This window comes from Neofelis nebulosa, chromosome 4 (assembly GCF_028018385.1).
Source record: "Neofelis nebulosa isolate mNeoNeb1 chromosome 4, mNeoNeb1.pri, whole genome shotgun sequence".
NCBI lineage: Eukaryota > Metazoa > Chordata > Mammalia > Carnivora > Felidae > Neofelis > Neofelis nebulosa.
The window spans coordinates 165,003,829-165,023,392 of record NC_080785.1 but is presented as its reverse complement, the minus strand read 5'-3'; the positions used below and the strand labels follow the sequence as shown (position 1 = coordinate 165,023,392).

General features: G+C 47.6%; 1 protein-coding gene across 8 annotated transcripts in view; it reads left to right on the top strand.

Moving 5' to 3' along the window:
- Nucleotides 1-19,564, top strand: part of ADGRE1 (adhesion G protein-coupled receptor E1) — a 69,797-nt gene that overhangs the window by 4,368 nt on the left and 45,865 nt on the right. For 2 of the 8 annotated variants that reach the window (XM_058728232.1, XM_058728234.1), the window contains exons 2-7: nucleotides 2,723-2,776; nucleotides 7,743-7,828; nucleotides 13,230-13,376; nucleotides 15,603-15,758; nucleotides 15,865-15,984; nucleotides 17,640-17,786. In XM_058728232.1, the coding sequence (XP_058584215.1) occupies nucleotides 2,723-2,776; nucleotides 7,743-7,828; nucleotides 13,230-13,376; nucleotides 15,603-15,758; nucleotides 15,865-15,984; nucleotides 17,640-17,786 (710 nt within the window). Of the gene's footprint in view, nucleotides 1-472; nucleotides 598-1,979; nucleotides 1,993-2,722; nucleotides 2,777-7,742; nucleotides 7,829-13,229; nucleotides 13,377-15,602; nucleotides 15,759-15,864; nucleotides 15,985-17,639; nucleotides 17,787-19,564 lie in introns of those variants that run through there. The other 6 variants (XM_058728233.1, XM_058728240.1, XM_058728236.1 and 3 more) reach the window with 6 other exon arrangements.

Sequence of the window (19,564 nt, the reverse complement as noted above, 5' to 3'; positions counted from 1 at the left end):
ATCTTGACTCTAAGTAACCTTGGACAAGTCGCAATGCCTCTCCATGCCTCGCTTTCCTTTTTAATTTTAATTTTTGTTGTTGTTGTAAAATGGCTGGGGGGTCAGAATCTCTGCTCGATGATGTGGATGTGAGGAGGGCGATGTGTCTAGAGCGGCACCTGGTCCACGATGCCTGTGATGGCTGTCTGCGTGGGGCCTGCTGGGAAGAGATCTTTGAGTCTGGGCTTCGCTTCCCTGGGGACAGGTGGTGGTAGCTCACTTATAGGTGCAGTGGAAGAAGGCTGAGAGGTAGGCGCTGGTGGGGAAGGAAAAGCAAGAGTTGGGGGGAAGGAGAGAGAACACAGCAACACACCAGCTAGTACAACTTCTCTTCACTGTGGCGGAAAGAAAATTAGGGGGTTGCCACACTGTCCTCATCTAGCAGCAATTCAGCGAAAAGGGCTGACTTGCTCTGGCAGTGTTAGGCAATTCTGGCTCCACCCCTCCCCTCTCCCCATACCCTCTGTTACTGAAAACGCGGAGAACGAAGGCAAGGTTCCCTTCTTTAATGACAGAAACACGGGACCATGTGGAGCTTCAGCTTGCTCCTCTTCTGGGGTGAGTGTGGGGCTGAATGGTGGTGGGAGGGCTGGGGGAAGCCTGCATTGGAAATAGAACCAGGGGAAAGGGAAGGCCACGGGGCAACCAGCCAGAGACCCCAATTCTAGGCTGAACACTATCAGCACCTTGTTTGTAGGAAAAAAATCACTCAGCATAGGAAATTCCCTCTCTCCAGGTAGACTTTCTTTATAGTCATTCATTTGGCGTGTATTTCTTGCGGTCGTGAGTCTGATATCATAGTAGGAAGGGCAGGCAGAAAAGAAGCTACTTACAGTAACAGCAACCACCTGCCTAGCACCGTTGTAAGCTCATCAAATGTCTTCACCAAACTCCTCCAATATTGGGTCCCTAATAGCCCCATTTTACAAAGGAGGAAACAGAGGTAAAAGAGATTACGTGACTTTCCCAGGACTACTTAGCTAATAAGTACTACACTTTATCCCTTATCACTATGCTATGCTGTCCCAAATAATAACTACACAAAAGCATTTCAGGCAGTGATAGTGCTATGCAAGAAGAGAGTGACTGGGGGTTATGTTGAAGGGGGAAGTCAGGGAAGGCCTCTCAGAGGGGGTGATTTTTGTGCTGAGCCCTGAGCCATGAGGTGGAGACTTCCTGTCTCTTATTTCCCTTTCTTCAGGCGTCAGTTCGTATTGGTCTTGTTTATTGTCTCTGTTGTGTTTGTTTGTTTGTTTTCCTGTCTTTCAAGTGTTGGTCACTGGTTCAAATCTATGAATGCTGGACAGTGTTTTGAGCAACAGGTGTGGGCTTCCTCAGCTGGGGTCCAGTGCATCTATTTGCGGAAGAGAAAACTCAGGCCCAAAGAGACTAAACAACTTTCCTAAGGCCATGCAGTCAGTAACTGGTGAAGCCAGATTGTTAAGCCCAAGTATTTTAACTCCAGAGTTTGCATGCTGAAAAATGATGCTCTGTTGCCTCTAAAATAATTAACAAGCAAGAGAATTTCTACTGGTGATAACGAACGGGAATGTTGGGATTTGGGGGCTGTGGGACCTGTTGACTGACAGGCTTCATTAGAAGGAGCAGGTAACTCGTGGGCCCCAAATGCAGGAATGCCAAGTTGTTGCTTTGGCCTGTCGGCCCTGTTAGTGGTAGTGGGTTGAGAGAGTGATGGTCGTGGGGGTTGTAATGTTGGAAAAGAGCTAAGTGCTGTGAGGCTGCACTGCCTTTTAGCTAATTTTTTTAAGTTTATTTATTTTTGAGAGAGAGAGAGAGCACAGGGGAGGGGCAGAGAGAGAGAATCCTAAGCAGGCTCTACACTGTCAGCACAGAGCCTGACACAGGGCTCAAACTCACAACCCTTGAGATCATGACCTGAGCTGAAATCGAGAGTCTGACATTCAACTGACTGAGCTATCCAGGTGCCTCCAGGTAATTTTTAAAAACCTAACCATCTGACCACCCATGCCATTTTAATGCTATAGATATACTGTACATATATTTATGTATTATATGTATCATTTCTATATATGTCTTATGCCAAAAAAATAAGATTTTTCCCCATCTCTCCCCAAGAACTAAGTTTTGCCTACTTGGCAGGGGTGGGGGTGGGTGGGAAGAGATGTCATTTTTTTTGTTTGAGAATACATATCTTAGTGTATGTTTTTGAAAATCAGCTGGAACTTTTTTTTGTCATTGATAAGAAAATTCAGGGGTGCCTGGGTGGCTCAGTCGGTTGAGCTTTCGACTTCGGCTCAGTCAGTTGAGCTTCCGACTTCGTGAGGTCAAGATCTCACGGTCTGTGAGTTCGAGCCCTGCGTCTGGCTCTGTGCTGACAGCTCAGAGCCTGGAGCCTGCTTCAGATTATGTGTCTTCCTCTCTCCCTGTCCCTCCCCCGCTTGTGCTCTCTCTCTGTCTCTCAAAAATAAATAAATGTAAAATTTTTTAAAAAAAGAAAAGAAAATTAAGACGATACAAACAAAATAAAAACCATAAAGTGCAAAAAAGCAGGAATTGCTTCTGTGAACGTTATATGAAATATTGTATGTTTGTCACGCAGGTGGATCTCTCATCTAGGCTCATCAGACCTGTAGTACTTTTTCAGGTTGAGCCTACATTGCTTCTTGATGGTTCATGGTATTCTTCTTTTCTTTGTTTACAGGGTGTTGTGGTTTATACAGCTCGTGTATTCTCTCAACAAAAGCCGCGACAATTGGTGAGTTGGTCGAAGAGAATCCCTGTGTGGGAGGGTGTTTTCTGGGGAAGAGACCCTTCTGTCTCAGGAGTTTGGGCTGCAGCTAACACTTGCAGAGAAACAGGTAAGTAATACCCAGGTCTCCTGGATCCTGCTCTAGGCTCTTACCTATGTGGCCATGCATTCACTGTGTGACTTCAGATAACACACAAAACCTCTCTGATTGTCATGTTCCTCAGCTGTGAAATACAGATAGCAAGGGTTCCCGCCTACAGGGATATTGTGAAGCTTAAATCAAAAGTGAAGCTTAAATCACTTTTAAGCTTTAAATTAAGTGAAGCTCAGTTAACCACCTGGTACGTGTGAGAAGAGCTTCATAAATGGTGGTGTGGTGGGAATGCATGTTTTAAATAATTTTTTTGAATGTTTATTTATTTTTGAGAGGGAAAGAGAGACAGAGCATGAGCGAGGGAGGGGCAGAGAGAGAGGGAGACACAGAATCTGGAGCAGGTTCCAGGCTCCAAGCTGTCAGCACAGAGCCCCATGCGGGGCTTGAACCCATGAACTGTGAGATCATGACCTGAACCGAAGTCAGAGGCTCAACAGACTGAGCCACCCAGGCGCCCTGAGAATGCATTTTTAAAATGTGTTAAGTCTCCCCTTCTTCCACCGAAGCTCCTGCTGGATGGAGAGGACAAATATTGCCAGTTCGTAGTGTTCTCAGTGTCTCAGTTTCCTGGCTCCGCCTTATTTGGGAAACTCAGTCTATGTTGTACAAATAGCTAATCTTGCAAATGTCCTACCCTTCTCCTGGTCCTCCCAACATGGCGGCTGGGTGTTGGTATAGGGGCAACTTGTAGGATCTTGTGGCTGTCAAGGGTGGACTCTGGACGGGGTGTTTGGTCTACTGGTAGAGGATGGCCCCATCTTGCTTGCCTAGTAGCCCTCTCAACAGCTTTGCATTCCCCCAGGGGTCCGTGCAAGAGCTTCTGCTTCCTGTGTTCAGGCTACAGGACACAAGAAGATTTTTCTTAGAACAACCTACCACCTACTTCCCTCTGCAGCTTCTAATCTTTGGCTCTCATGCCTTGTTGGATGTGACAGCCACAGAAAGCAAGCTTCTCTTCTAGACTGGGAAACTCCACCCAGCTCTTGTTGGGAGAAGTCAGCCCCTAGCCTTGATAGTCCTAAATCCACCCATTGCTATGTAGAATCTTCTGAGGTGAGGTGGCAAGAGGAGAAGGGCTCCTGGTGGGTCCTTCTCATCTCCTCTCTTTATGAGCTTCCCATGGTTTTTTCTCTTCCCTTGTGATAGGTATTTGCCTTACACCACGGCTTAATGAAAACACTACCTTCCAGCCCTCCAAACCTGACTACTGCCAAATATTTTTATTGAGTTATGATCGACATATAACAATCTGTGCGAATTTAAGGTGCACATGTGTTGACTTGATAACCACATATATTGAGAAGTGATTACCGCCATAGTATCCACTAACATCTTTGCACCTCACATAATTACCATTCCTTTTTGTGTGAAGGTATTTAAGACGTACTCGTAGCAGCTAACCAAGCATTGTTGGCATTGTTTGTTTTTAAATGCTCATTTATTTTGGGGAGAGCATGGACACGTGTGTGTGTGAGCAGGGGAGGGGCAGAGAGAGAGGATCCAAGGTGGGCTCTGTGCTGTCAGCAGAGAGATGGATACGGGGCTCAGACTCAGACTCACGAACCCACATCTGAGCTGAAGCTGGACACTTGCTTAACTGACGGAATCACCCAGGTGCCCCTGTAATACAGTATTGTTACCTAGAGTCACCATACCACATAGGAGATCCCCAAACTCATTCATCTTATACGGTTTTCTTTCAAGACTATTGTCTTGTGGGGAACCCAAACATCCAGTTTGGTAATTAAAACCTGAACGTTACTGTTTTGCTTTCATTGTGTGTCTGCTGCTAAGGACACCTTAACTTTTTCCTGAACAAGATGAAATCCTTTGGCAGAATGTGTTGGGGGAATGGGTTCACATCCATGTAAGTGGAAATATATTTCCAAAAGGGTCACATTAATTAAAAAAAAATCATCATTATTATTGATTCCAGAAAGCCCTTGGCTAGTGAGGAAGTCATTGTATTAATCTCCACAGCTTGGGGACCTAGCCCAGGCCCGATACAGTGCAGGCAAGTTGGGTAGATAAATAAAAGAATGAAGGTGTGCCCCACATAGAGAATGTGAGAGATGTTATAGTCGAGGCATGTACAAGGAATTTGTAAGTGGGAATTCAAAAGGCGTAATATTTGAGAAAACTAGGCACTATTGGGATTAAAAAAGCATAAACACAGGGATGTTAACTTTGTGATAGTTCATCAGAGCACACACTTATGATATTTGTGCTTTTCTCCTATCATACTTGATAAAACATTATAAAAATGCATATACACTTTGGGGTTCCTGGGTGGCTCAGTTGGTTAAACGTCTGACTTTGGCTCAGGTCATGATCTCACGGTTTGGGAGTTCGAGCTCCACATTGGGCTCTGTGCTGGCAGCTCAGAGCCTGGAGCCTACTTCAGATTCTGTGTCTCCCTCTCTCTCTGCCCCTCACTCACTCTCTCTCTCTCTCTCTCTCTCTCTCTCTCAAAAATAAACATTAAAAAACTTTAAATGCATATACACTTTGACACAGCAGTTCCTAATCCAGAAATTTATTCCAAAGAGCTATTCATACAATGTACAGAGATACCTCACCATAGACTCTGGGATGTGCACTTATGCTATTTTGGTAACAACTTGGAATAAACAATGTTTATACAAGGGGACTAGTTGGATACAATGTTGTGTTTGTTAGAGTAACCCTAGCTACTGTAACAAACCCAAAACTGTCCGTGGCTTAATACAAAGAAATTTAATTTTTGTTTGTTTAAGAATCCAATATGGGGCACCTGGGTGCCTCAGTGGATTAGGCCTCCGACTCTGGCTCAGGTCATGATCTCATGGTTTGTGAGTTCGAGCCCTGCATCAGGCTCTGTGCTGACAGCTCAGAGCCTGGAGCCTGCAACTGACTGAGCCACCCAGGCGCCCCAAGGTTTTCCTTTGCGAGCAATTATTGCCTTCTTAGAAAAAGATGTAAACAAAACAAAAATGTACCAAAATTAGGGTTGCCGTCTCTTTTGGCCAGTGTCTGTAGAAGCAGAGCCTGATGAGAGGATTCTTGTGTGAGTGATTTCTTGAGGGAGGGCTGTCTGGAGACACTTGCAGGGCAGCGAGGGAAGCAGGACAGAGCAGAGACAGAGCCACACGGAAGGTGTTTTGGGAGTGCCTCGGCCACAGCCTGCTCCCACAGGCGGCCCTGCAGGGTGAAGTGCACCCCAGAGGGTCACCTGCTCAGAGGCACAGGGGAGGCTTGCTGTCACATTCCAGCATCTGTCTGCCGGTCATTGCCTCCGAGCCAGTGAAACAGCTGGGGGATAGGTATGCCAACCCAGTAACGCAGATGAGGGGGTTCCAAGAGCGGCCACTGTCCTACGCCCTCCTGACCTGGCAAGATAGGAAGAAGTCACGCGCTGATGTAGGTGAATGCCCGGGAAGAGACTGGGTTTTCCCCTTCACATACCTACTGCTGCTTTTGTAACTTGCCTCTGAATCACTGTCATTCACAGAAACAGACACTGGCTGGCTCACGGCCACTTTCAAAGGGAGCCGATGGCTTCTCGTTCCTCTGCCTGCAGGCTGGGTGGCAGGGCATGCGTGTTGTAAGAGACTCCCCCAGATGGAAGGCAATTAGACCTTGGGCAAGCACCGCCAGGTCTCAGTTTTGTCATCTGACGAATGGGTATGGCGACGACCCTCACCCAATGTAATGGGATGGTTGTGAGGGTTCAGCTCCATGCGCGATCGTTAAGAGGTAGGCTCTGGGGTCACGTTTCCTGGGATCGAGTCTTGGTTCGGGCACTCGGGTATCGCAGTAAATCCCCTGAGACTTCAGTTTCCATGAAAACAGGGCTGGGGGGGGGGCGTGAATACAACTGGGTTTCGATGAGTGTTAACTGGTACCTGGAACATAGCAGGTGCTGAACTATGTAGCCCTCCCTCTTCTCAGGGAAACACGAGTTATCTGGTTCTGACTGGCTGGGCCAAAGCTGGTGGACAGTGAGCAGAGGCACAGTCAGGGCAATGACCAGGATCCCTGGACACACTGTCAAACTTCTTTCAATTTGTTCTGCTTATTCTTTTTTTGCCTTCTGTGACCCAGGGGAGGCTACACAAATTCTCTTGGGCATCAGTTTGCACATCTGTAGAATGGAGTCCTAATGTGTACCTTCAGGTAGGGCGACCAACTGTCCTGGCTTGCCTCAGACCAGGAAGGGGGTTCCTGGGACTCTGGACTTTGAGTGCTAACAGCAGGAAAGTTCCCCTACCTGGAAGGAGTATCGTGGGGTCTGCAGAAAATGCACGGAAGGGGCCTGGTGCTTGGGAGGCACCAATGAAATGAAAGCTCTAGTTATATTTTTGAAAGTCTTTTTGCTGCTTGGAGTCTCATTTCACGCCTGGGTCGATTAAGTGATCGTCCATTAAGTTGTTGTGTTCGTGACCGAGGAGCACGTATCTGTCTCAGGTGGATTTTTGGAGGGGCCTCTTCTCTGGTCTCCTGGCTTCTTGGCTTTGCAGAGGCCAGCAGAGGACCCAAGTCAGGTCCTGCCCTCCTCTGCCCACAGCTTTCCAGGGCTCCCACCTCCCTGGGATAAAAGCCCAAGTCCTCCCTGAGGCCCCCAAGTCACTATAGGACCTGCCTCGTTCCCACCCTGCCCTGCCCTCGTCCCTCACTCCCCCTCACTCGCTCCCCTCCAGCCATACACACCTCCTGACTGTTCCTCCAATACCCCAGGCCCAGTCCTGCCCCAGGACCTTTGCATGAGCTGTGCCCTCTGTTTGGGATGTTCTTGCCCTACATAAACACATGGTTCCCTCCCTCCTTCTCTATTTTCAGCTCATGTGTCATCTTCTCAGTGACTACCCTAGTTTTGACATCGTATCCCTCGCCCTCACCTCTCCAGATGATCAGCTCAGTGGCAGGTGAGGAATTTTGTGCGTCTTGTCCCACACAAAGGCTTAATACATAATGCCTAGAATAGTGCCTGACATACAGCAGGTGGCTTGCATTTGTCAGAGTTGTCCAGAGAAGCAGAAACAATACGATGGATGCAGATAGGTAAAGATCCATTATAAGGAATTGGTTCATGCGACTAGGGAGGCTGGCAAGTCCCACAACCTTCGGGGTGATGTGCACAAGTCCCGAGCCCGGAGAGCATTTGGGAAGCTGAGCAAAGGTGAGCACGGCTGACGGGACAGGCAGGAGATGAGCTGGGGAGGCTGCCAGATGCCCAGTCACCTGCGCTGTGATTCTGGTTTAGGGCGGGTTTGCGTTGTGAGCAATTGAGCCAGAGGAAGAGAGTAATGGGAAGTTCAGATGAGAGACCGCAAGTGATAATGCGCCGGAAGTCTGCAAAGGACAATGCTGCCTCTACAGATGAAAGAGGAAGCTGTTAGTAAGAAAAGACATACAATTGAGGGGCCGTACAGGGAAGGGGTGTAAACAAGGCACCTTGTAGGAAGTGAAGAGCCTGACTGAACCATCCCTCGAAGTTGTGGGGGGCCCTTTATAAAGCGTTTCCCCACACTACAGATCAATCGGTGTTGGCATTACCTTCCACTCCTCTCTTTCACATCCTGCATCCAACGCACTGGCAAGTCCTGCTGACATCACCTCTGAGCAAACCCCAAATCTCATGCTGCTTCTGCTCTCAGCCGGGTTGCACCCACCACCCTCGCTCACCTGGACAGGCGCGGTGACTCCTCCCTGGCCATCCTGCCTCTGCCCCTCTACCGTTCATCTTCCGACCAGAGGATCCTGTTAAAACTTCAGTCCTGCCACGTGCTGTCTGTGCTCAGACTCCGCCATGGCTCCCGTCGCTCTCTGATAGAAAGCTGGGGTGTGACAGTCGTCTAGCCGATCTTAGCCGACCTGGCTGTGTCCACGCCTCCCCTTTCCCCCTGTGCACTCTGCTCCAACCACACCGACCTCCCTGTAATTCCACAAAATCACCAGCTGTGGTCCTGCCCCTGGGTCCTTCATGCATTTGCGGTTTCCTCTGCCCTAAGCACCTTCGTACGTATCTTACTCACCTCCCCCTGGCCTTTGTTACTTTCTTCGTTGTTGAGCACTGACTGTGTGCCAGGCGCTGTTGTAGGCACTCAGCACACAGCAGTGAATGAGACAGACATAAATCCCTGCCCAACAGGAGCTCAAAGTCCATCAGGGAAACGGATTTAAAAGAACCAATTACAAAGGTTTTTTTTCAAAGAATCGTCGTAGAAACTGCCTGAACATTGATTCCATTTCCAGCCAGATCTACCTCTTCTTGGGTGGCAGCAGTGAAAATCACTCACTTCAGGTTTTGACAGGCCCAGGGATGCCAGTCACCAGCGGTGTGTCCTTGAACAAGTTACTTAACCTCACTGAGACTCAGTTTTCCACATCTGTATAATGGGAATTGTATTAGTTTCCTATGGCAGCTATGACAAATTACCACAAACTTTATCTTACAGATCTGGAGGTCAGAAGTCCAAAATGGGTCCCAGTTGGCTAAGATCAAGGTGTGAGCAGGGATGAGTTCCATTCTGGGGGTTCTAGAGGAGACTGTGTCTTTTTGCCTTTTCCAGCTTCTGGAGGCCACTTGGATTCCTTGGCTTGGGTCCCTCTTCCTCCATCTTCAAAGCTGGCAATGACTGGCCAAGTCTTTCTCATATTGTGTCACTCTGCCTCTCTTGGCTTCATCTTTCCGTTTTAAGGACCTTGGTGATTACATTGACCCCATCTGGATAATCCAGAGTTTCCTCTTCATCTCAGGATCAGCTAATTACATTGGAATCCTTAGTTCTCTCTTGCCACATAGCATAGGTTCTAGGGATTAAGACGTGGTCATCTCTGAGGGCGCCTGTGTGACCAACTGTGTGAGTTGGTTGGATGTCCAACTTCAGCTTAGGTCATGATGTCACGGTTCATTAGTTCGAGCCCCACATCAGGCTCTCTGCTGTCAGTGTCGAGCCCGCTTCAGATCCTCTGTCTCCCTCTCTCTATACCCTTCCTCTGCTCTCACTCTCTTTCTCTCTCTCTCTTAAAAATAGTAAATAAATGTTAAGGTCAGGCGTAGGGCAGGGTAAGTATACGAGTCAGAAGCTAAAAAAATTTAGCAGTCAAAGGCTTTATTTGGGAACTAAGGTCTTGGGCGAGGTTCCGTGACTCAGGGAGAGAGAGAGAGAGAGGAGTAAGGGAAGTCGCACCCGGGTGTGGTGGGGTAGGGTTTTTAAGCTGCAGCAGTTCCGGGTTTCGGTCCGGGTGGGCCTTTTTCACGCCAGGTTGTGCTGTCACTCGGTGATTGGTTGACCTTCAATTCATTCTGGCGCGCTGCCCAGGGCTTTCTGTTGGAAATTTTCCACTGGCAAGATGGCCGTGCCCTCCACTGTGGTTCCAGGGACATCCTGACAATAAGCATTTAAAAAAAGGATGTGGTCAGGGCACATGCACCCCAATATTGATAGCAGCACTATCAATAATAGTCAAATTATGGAAAGAGCCCAAATGTCCATCGACGGATGAATGGATAAAGAAGATGTGGTGTATATATACAATGGAGCATTACTCGGCAATCAAAAAGAATGAAAGCTTGCCATTTGCAACTATGTGGATGGAACTGGAGGGGATTATGCTAAGCGAAATTAGTCAGAGAAAGACAAATATCATAGGACTTCACTCATGAGGACTTAAAGATACAAAGCAGATGAACATAAGGGAAGGGAAGCAAGAATAACATAAAAACAGGGAGGGGGCCAAAACATAAGAGACTTAAATATGGAGAACAAACAGAGGGTTGCTGGAGGGGTTGTGGGAGGGGATATGGGTTAAATAGGTAAAGGGCATTAAGGAATCTACTCCTGAAATCATTGTTGCACTAGATGCTAACTAACTTGGATGTATATTAAAAAAAATTAAATTAAATAAAAAAAAAAGGGATGTGGTCATCTTTAGAGGGGCCATTATTCTGCTGACCACAGGAATGACAGTACTGAATAAGTTTCTTCACAATCTCCTAGAAGCCTGCCTCCACCTCTGGCTTGTTGTTCTGGAGCTCACAGTGTGGTGGGGGAAATGACTACTAGAAAACTAACCATACAAATAAGCAACTATAATTATGATGTGTGTCATAAAGAAGGAACACGAGAAGCTATGTGGGAGCACAGAGCACAGTGGAGGCTTTTTGGGGGGAAATGACACTTAAGCAAGACATGAAGAATGAGTAGGAGCTGGCCAGGCAAAGCAGAGGCAAAGGGTATAGAATGTGCAAAGGTCCTGTCGTGGGAAGTCTAGAAATGGAGAGTAACACAAGATGTGGTTTAAAGATGTGGTTGGGTGTGGTCACTGGGGTTCTGTGGGTCCTGTTTAAGTGATTTGGATTTTAATTCTGAGTGCAACAGGGAGCACTGTAGGCAGAGGTGGGGGTAGATAATCAAATCCGCATTCAGAGGTGACTACTATGTGGAGAAGAGATTGCAAGGGACAACAGAGGACAAAGGGATGTAGAAGCCAGAGGAGGATCTGTACCGAGAACAGCTGTGGCGATGGAGAAAAGTGGGTGCGTATCAGATGCTATTTGGATAGAGAACCAACAGGGCTTGGGGACCCACTGAAAGTGAGGGTGAGGGCTAAACAGGTAAACTGAGGTACAGAGAGGTGAAATCACTTGTCCCAGAGCTGGACTGGCTAGGGTGTAGTTTTGACTGCTTCCATAGTAACCAAACAACAACTTAGACACTTATCTCTTAGAAGTTCATTCTTCTTGTAGATCTCTAACTTATAGATGGGACGGAGTGACCAGGCTGCCTGGTCTAGAAGATCATTCCACCTTGTTGCCTCTCCATTCCTTGGCGTGGTGGTTTCCCAAACCATCATCCTCAGGGTTAAGGGCAGATCAGCCCACTCTGCCCATGTTCCTGCCCAAGGGGAAGGGGACAGCCTGCTTCTTCTTCTTCTTTTTTTTTTTTACGTTTATTTTCGAGAGAGAGAGAGAGACATATTACAAGTGGGGGAGGGGCAGAGAGAGGGAGACACAGAATCTGAAGCAGGCTCCAGGCTCTGAGCTGTCAGCACAGAGCTGGAAGATCATGATCTGAGCTGAAGTTGGACCCTCAACCGACTGAGCCACCAAGGCGCCCCAACGTGTTTATTCTTCTCAAGAACATGGCCAAATGATGCACATATCACTTCCACGCACATGCCCATGGGCAGAACTGAGTCACATGAGCTGCAGGAGACCCTGGGAATGCAATCTTTAACAGGATGGTTGTGTTACTAAAAGCTCTGGGAGGACAGCTGCCATTCTCCACTTGGAGGTTCACTGCTGGAGCTTTACTCAGGTCTTCTGTGCTCCAAAGGCTGAAATTTTGACTCTCAAACACTTCTGTCTAGAGCCCTGATGCTCCTGGTGCTGCTGGTCTAAGGACCAGCAGCATCAGCATCATTCAGGGACTTGTGAAAAGTACAAACTCTCGGGCTCCTTCCTAGACCTGCAGAATCAGCATCTTCTTTTTCCAGATCCAGGACGCAGGTGAGGCAGCTGCTCTTGGTCCGAGGACCACACATGGAGTAGCCAAGTGTCAACATCAGTGCTTCTCACACTCTCTCGTGCACCCAGATGGCCCAGGGGTCTTGCTAAAATGCAGGTTCTGGTTCATCAGTTTTGGGGCAGGGGCCCGAGATGCTGCATTTCCATCAAACTCCCAGGCAGTGTTGATGCTCCTGGCCCGGGAACTACACTTGGAACAGGAGGAGTCTAGGGTCTACAAGGTCCTTGACATGCTGAGTAGTTTCTCAGGACTACTGTAACAGGTTACCACAAACCAGGGGGCTCAAAACAACAGAAATCTATTGTCTCACCATTCTGGGGGCCAGAAGTCTGAATCAAGGTGTCCAAGGAGCCATGCTTTCTCTGAAGGCTCTAAGGGAGAGTTTGTTCTGTGCCTCTTTCCCAGCTTCTGGGGTGGCTGGCAATCCTTGGTATTGCTTAGTTTGAAGGCAGATCACTCCAGTGTCTGCCTCTGTTGCCACGTCGTGTTTTCCCTGAGCCTGTCTGTGCCTCTCTTCTCCTCTTCTTGTAAGTACACCAATCCTATCAGATTACGGGACCACCCAGCTCCAATAGGATCTCACGCTCTCTTGGGTCTTAATTACATTTTCAGAGACCCTATCTCCAAATAAGGTCACATTCTCAGGGACCAGGATTTAGGGCTTCAGCACATTTTTTGGGGGGGAGGGAGGGTACATGTCAGCCCACAACAGTCCCCTTCACCCTTTCATGCTGGCTGTCCCTGATGCCTGCCCCAGGGCTCTAACCCACACCCTTCCTTCTTCGCTGCCCAGGTGTGAATGAATGTGACGATACCACCGTGTGCCCAGCTTATGCAACCTGCACCAACACTTTGGACAGCTACTACTGCACTTGCAAAGGAGGCTTTCTGTCAAGCAATGGACTGATGCGGTTCCGGGGCCCAGGAGTAACATGCAAAGGTGAGCACCCCCTCCTTAAAACCCTCCGCCATTTTGCAGGATAGTCAGGAGGAAGCTGGCTGGCTGGGGAATGGATGTAGGCACTTTTTCTGTGTCCCAAACATTGTTTTCTGCCTTTCTCCCGCCCTGCCCCTTTTTATCTTTCCTTTTCTATGACGACGAGGATTCCTGCTCACTAAAAATCCCAACCATTTGGAACGAGCATAAGGATGAAAATAAAAGTAAACATCGTGCCATTTGTCAATATCCAGAATGAACCACTGATTTCATTTTGGGAAATCTTTTGGTTGTCTCTCCATGAAGGAAACAAGAACTTTTAACATTCGCTGAGCACCAGGCCCCCAGTGAAGGGATTTATGTGCATTTTTACATTAAATTGAGTGTAGGCATCCTGATGATCTCCACTGTACAGATGAGGACACTGAGGCTTGGCGTGCTGGAATGAGCTGTTCACGGCTGTGTGGTTGGGCTGGCCTCCAAACCAAGTCTTTCCAACTCTCACAGCAGTTGCTGAACCAAGTCAACTCTTTGCCACACTCTAGTTGTGCGGTGTTGGGGAAACGTATTTACCCCCTCTAGGCCTCAATGGTTCCATCTGCCGAATGAGCGTATAAGAGTACCGACCTCCAAGGACAGTTGGGAAAATTAAGTGCAATGAAGTACGTAGTGTGCTAGGCACATGTATGCTCCCAAGAGCTAATACTTACATATGTAATGTAAATAGAAATAATCCCCAGGATGAGTGACATTCTGTGTTTCTAATTCTTGTGTTTATATCCCAATTCTCCCCTTGACAGTCAAGATCTGATTGTACCTCTGCCTAAGACCAGGGGTCATTGAACTTTTTAATGCAAAGGGCCAAATAGTAAATATTTTGGAGGTTGCAAGCTGTGTGATCTCTGGCATGACTACTCAATACTCCAGTTGTACTGCGAAATCAGTCAAAGATGATACACAAATGATTGGATGTGTTTGTTGCAATAAAACTTTATTTATACCAACACGTGGTGGGCGGGATTTGGCCCATGAGCTCTAGTTCACTGGGTGCTGAATAAGGTTATTCATTTCTATTGTTACGGTATCCAGGGAGCCCTCAAATCCTTCTTTCTCTTTGAGTTACAGCTCATGGGTCATTTGGCAAGCTACAGTAGTCCTGATAGACCCCGGTTTTTCATTTTGGGTTGAAATCAATATTCCCCATCTAGAGGATAATGGATACTACAGCAAGGATTCCATCCCCTTTATGCCTTTGTCTCCAGTTTGGTGCCTAAGACATTGTGAGTATTCGATAGATATTTGTTGAAGGAAGGAGCACATTACCTTATTCTTTATGTCAACTCGTTTTCATCATCAGTTATCAGTTGTTTCTAATGTTTTACTACCTCAAACAAAGGTGGAGTGAACATTCCTGTGATCTGATCTTGATGTCCAGGAGCAGCTCCAGATTTCTGTCTAGAAGTACAGTTTTCTGGGAGGAGCTGTAAGAGACTTGCCTTGAGGTTGTGTTTGCATGACAAGTACATAGCAAGTGTGTAGGCGACGTGACCAGGGCTGGAGGAGACTTGAGCTGGGCCTCCCCATGGCACCATGACAACTCAATTTTATGGGTCCCTCAACTCCCTTGCAAGTAATCCTTCATTATCTATTCCTGGGGAGATACTTAACTACATCAAACTTAGACATCAAAACTGAATGTCTCAAAAAGAATGACAGTCATTTATTTTGTTCATGAATGTATCTGCCATTTGAGTTAAGTTCAGTGAGTATGGCTGGCCTTTGTTCTGTGCAGTCTCAGCTGAGTTGGCTTAAGTGGGGGCTAGAGGATCCACTTTAAAGGCAGCATACGCACAAGGCTGGCATCTGCTGCTGGCCGTGGGCTGGCTGCTCCACCAGGACTGTGGGCTGGAGGTCTTGGTTCTTCTCCAGGTCAGCTGCTTTTTCATGGCTGGTTGGGCTTCCTCACATATGGCAGCTAAGCCCCAAGAATGAGCATCTCAAGAGAACAGGGAGGGGGTGCATGGTATCTTTATGACCTAGTACCACTCCCAGAGTCCCAGCAGGCTCAGATTCATGAGAAGGGAATGTAGACGGCACTGCTTGCTGGAAGGAGTACAGGTTCACATAGAATGAAGGCCATATGGCATGGAAGATGTTGTTTCCACCATCTTTGAAAATACAATCTGATACACAAGATGAAGCAAATTAGCAAACTCTTTCTGTGTCCAGATATAGATGAATGTTCTCAAAGTCCCCAACCGTGTGGTGCCTACTCAGTCTGCAAAAACCTGCAGGGGAGATACAAGTGCAGCTGCTTGCCTGGTTTCTCTTCTCCCACTGGAAATGACTGGACCCCGGAAAAGCCGGGTCATTTCTCATGCACAGGTAATGCTCTCAGGCATGGGTCTTGGGTGGACAGCGACCACTAGTGGGCGGTGTCTCACCTGAGCCACAGTCTTTGGTCTGCTCACTCTCCTCCACTGCTCCTCAGACATCGATGAATGCCTCTCCGATGGGGTCTGCCCAGAGCATGCTGAGTGTGTCAACTCCTTGGGAAGCTACAATTGCAGCTGCCAGGTTGGATTCATCTCTCACAACTCGATCTGTGAAGGTATAGAGGACCTGCTTTTCTTTATGTAGCTACTCAATTAACAACCACCTCACTTGATGATCCTGTGAGGTTAGAGACTATATTCTTCATTTTGGGGTTAAGAAAATTAAGGCTCAGACCATTGAAGTAACTTCCCCCAAAATGCACAGCTATTAAGTAGAAGAGCCAGGATTGGAACTCCAGTCAAGGGTCTACTCTGAGTGCAGCAGTGGGTCAGACAATAGTTGAGAGTAATGGCGGGGAGGGGGTTGGGGCTTCTGTGTCCCATGAGCAATAACTTTCAAGGGGGATCCTGGAAATTCCTGGAAACATTTTTGATTGTCACAACTGGTGGTGGTGATGGGTTCCTCTTGTCTAGTGAGGAGAGGCCACAGATGCTGCTAAACACCTTATAATGCACAGAACAGCTTCCCTACAACCAAAAATAATCTGGCCCCACATGTCTTTAGTTCTGAGACAGAGAAACTGTGTGATAGGGTGAGCTCAGACTCAAACTTCAGAACTTTTTCCTATAATGTATTTGGTTCAAGACCTCAGGGTTACCCTCAACCCCTACCCCATGCCTTACATACTAAATCAGTCATCATAGCTTGGGTAATTTACCTGTTAAATACGTCTTGAATCTCTCCATTCTTCCTCATGCTTGGTTCAGGCTTCATCATTAGTTTAGCAGCATCCTCCCTGGGCTTGTCCTTCCTCCATTCTTGTCCCCTCGAATCCATCCTTCCAAACTGCAGCCAGAATTTGCTCACAAGAAGCAAGGGCTCCATCTCCCTGCATCTGGTTGAGAACTATTGTTCTCCATGCTCATTTGTAGGGAAGGTGACACCATCAAGCAAGGTATGGAGTGATCCAGCCCTTATCACATCCCCTGGGCTTGGAGTCAGAGATATTTGAGGTCCTCTCTGATGTTTCTGATACATTTGTAGCAGTAGCTATTGCTGAAAAACAGATCACCCTGAAAGTCAGTGGCTAGAGACAAGCACCATATACGTGGTTTGTGTTCTGTGCATTGGAAATTTAGGTTGGGCTCTGCTGGTCACTTGCTTGCGTCTGTACTGGGCTTGTTCGTGTGTCTGTGGTCAGCTGTGAGTCAGCTTGCTCATCTCGGCTGGGCTGCCTCACGTGTCGGGGGCTCCTGTGGGATGATCCATCTCTCTTCCACCTTGTCTCTCCTTCTTCATTAGGTGAGTCTAGGGCTTGTTCATGTGGCAGAAGCAAGGGGCTAAAAGAATGAGCAGAAGCAAATAAGTCTCTAGCAATCTAAGACTTGGAACTGGCACGACATCATTTCTGCTGTGTTCTTTTGGCCAGTGAAAGTCATAGGCCAGATTCAAGCTGGATTCGAGGTGTGGGGAAACAAGCTCCCATCATAGAGGAGGAGTGGCAAAGTCACACTGCACCGCACCATCTGCATCCCATGGTGTGGGTGCAGGGAGGAGTAAAGGAGCACAGCCATTCTATGTTCATCTGTCTTGGAGCTATTCACCGCCCTCCACTTATATATTTTGGGCCAGAACTTATTCTCATGGCCAAGCCTCAGTGCGAGGGAGATGAGGAGTAAGGGGAGAACATGCACAGTGAATCTCTGTTTGCAGTCTCCTATTCTCATGTCTTCATCTGCTTTGTCTTGGGTTTTCATCTCCACTGACCAGACGTGGATGAATGTGCCGACCCCGCAACTTGCCCGGAGCACGCAACTTGTCGCAACAGTCCTGGAAGCTACTCTTGTGTCTGCAACCTAGGATTTGAATCCAGCAGTGGAAACATGAGCTTGCAGGGCCCAGGAGACATATGTGAAGGTCGGTGGGAAGGGTTTGTTAGCGAACCTGGTCCAAGTCTGCATGCAAAGACAACAGTGGTGGGTGAGGGGTCAGGATGTCTGGGCTGAGCTCAAGGACCTCATCTGCTAAGCTGATGTCAAAAATTGCTCATCCATTCACTCATGCACTCATTCAACAAATACTTCCTGAGCACCTACTATATGCCAGGCACTCTTCTAGAGCTGGTGGATACAGCACCAAATAACATAGGCAAAACGATTTGTTCTCCTAGAACTCATCATCTAGGGTTAAGGGAGATAGATAGCAAAATAAATGCATGGCCATATGTGTGCCAGGAGTATCTGAAAGAAATAAAGATAAATAAGGTAGGAAAGGTGCATAGGCAGCACTGGGAGTAGGGGTCAACTTTTAGTAGAGTGAGTGGTAAGGAAAGGCCACACTGAAAAGTTGATATTTGAGAAAAGATGTGACGGATATGAGGGAGTGAGATATTGGGTATCTGGGGAAGGGTGTTCCAGGAGGAGGGAACTGCAGATACAAAGGTCTGGAGGCAGGATCCCAGCCAAGGTGCTAAGCTCTTCCGGGCATGTACTCATTGTCTGCCCAACAACCTGATGGTATTAGTGGTGTTTTATGCCCATTTCATAGATGAGGAACCTGAGCCTCCATCGTGGTAAAACAACTCTTCCACGGCCAAATAGCTAGGAAGTAGGGGAGTCAGGATCTTAACTGGCCATCAGTGACTTGAGTCCAAATTTCCAGACTCTGACTCAAGACCACCTGGGAAGCTGTCTTCTAAGAAGTCCAGAACCAGACTGAACCTGATTTTAAATCCTGGTGTGCCTTTCACAGGCTGTGTGACTCTGCACAATTGTGATGCCTCAGTTTCCTCATCAGAAAAGTGGAAGTAATGTTAGTGTGCACCTCACAGGGCTGCCGTGAGCGTTCCTCGAGCAGGTGCATGTAAGGGATCTTCCTCAGTGTCTGTCACAAAAATCTCAACATATTAGCAGTTAATTTTTTATTTTCGCTAACAAGTACTTACCTCATACTTGTTATTCTCCAGACTCTGCTCTGAGTCCTTCACAGATGACACCTTATTCAATGCTCCAAACAACCCTATGGGGGAAGAACTATTATTATCCTTATCTGACAGATGCGGGCACTGAGACACACAGAGGTGAACTCTCTTGCCCAGTGCATTGTCAGCTCAGGGCCACCAGAACAAAACACTGCAGACAGGGTGGTTTCAACATTGAGATCTATTTTCCCTCCATTGTGGAGGCTGGAAGTCTGGGTTCTGGAGAGGGTTGTCCTTGCTTCCAGATGACTGCTTTCATTCTGGGTCCTCATGGACAGTGAGCTCTGGTGTCTCTTTCTTTGTTTTAAGGGTACCAGTCCCATTTATACATGTTTATTTGTTTTTGAGAGAGAGAGAGAGAGAGAGAATGCAGAAGATGTAGAGAGATAGGGAGAGAGAGAGGAAGAGAGTGGAGAGAGAGAATCCTAAGCAGGGCTCGAACTCACCAGCTGTGAGTTCAGCTGTGAGATCATGACCTGAACAGAGACCAAGAGTTGTATGCTCAATTGACTGAGCCACCCAGATGCTCCAGGGCACAAATCCCATCTTAAGACCTCATCAACTTAATCATCTTGTGAACTCCTTTTGTCCAGATACCGTCTCACCGTGTGGGGGATGTAACGTATCAATCTGGGGCACATATTTCAGTCCACAGCACCCAGTAACACACAGTCCATAGGGCCAGAGCCAAGCTTTGAGCCCAGGCTGTCCATGC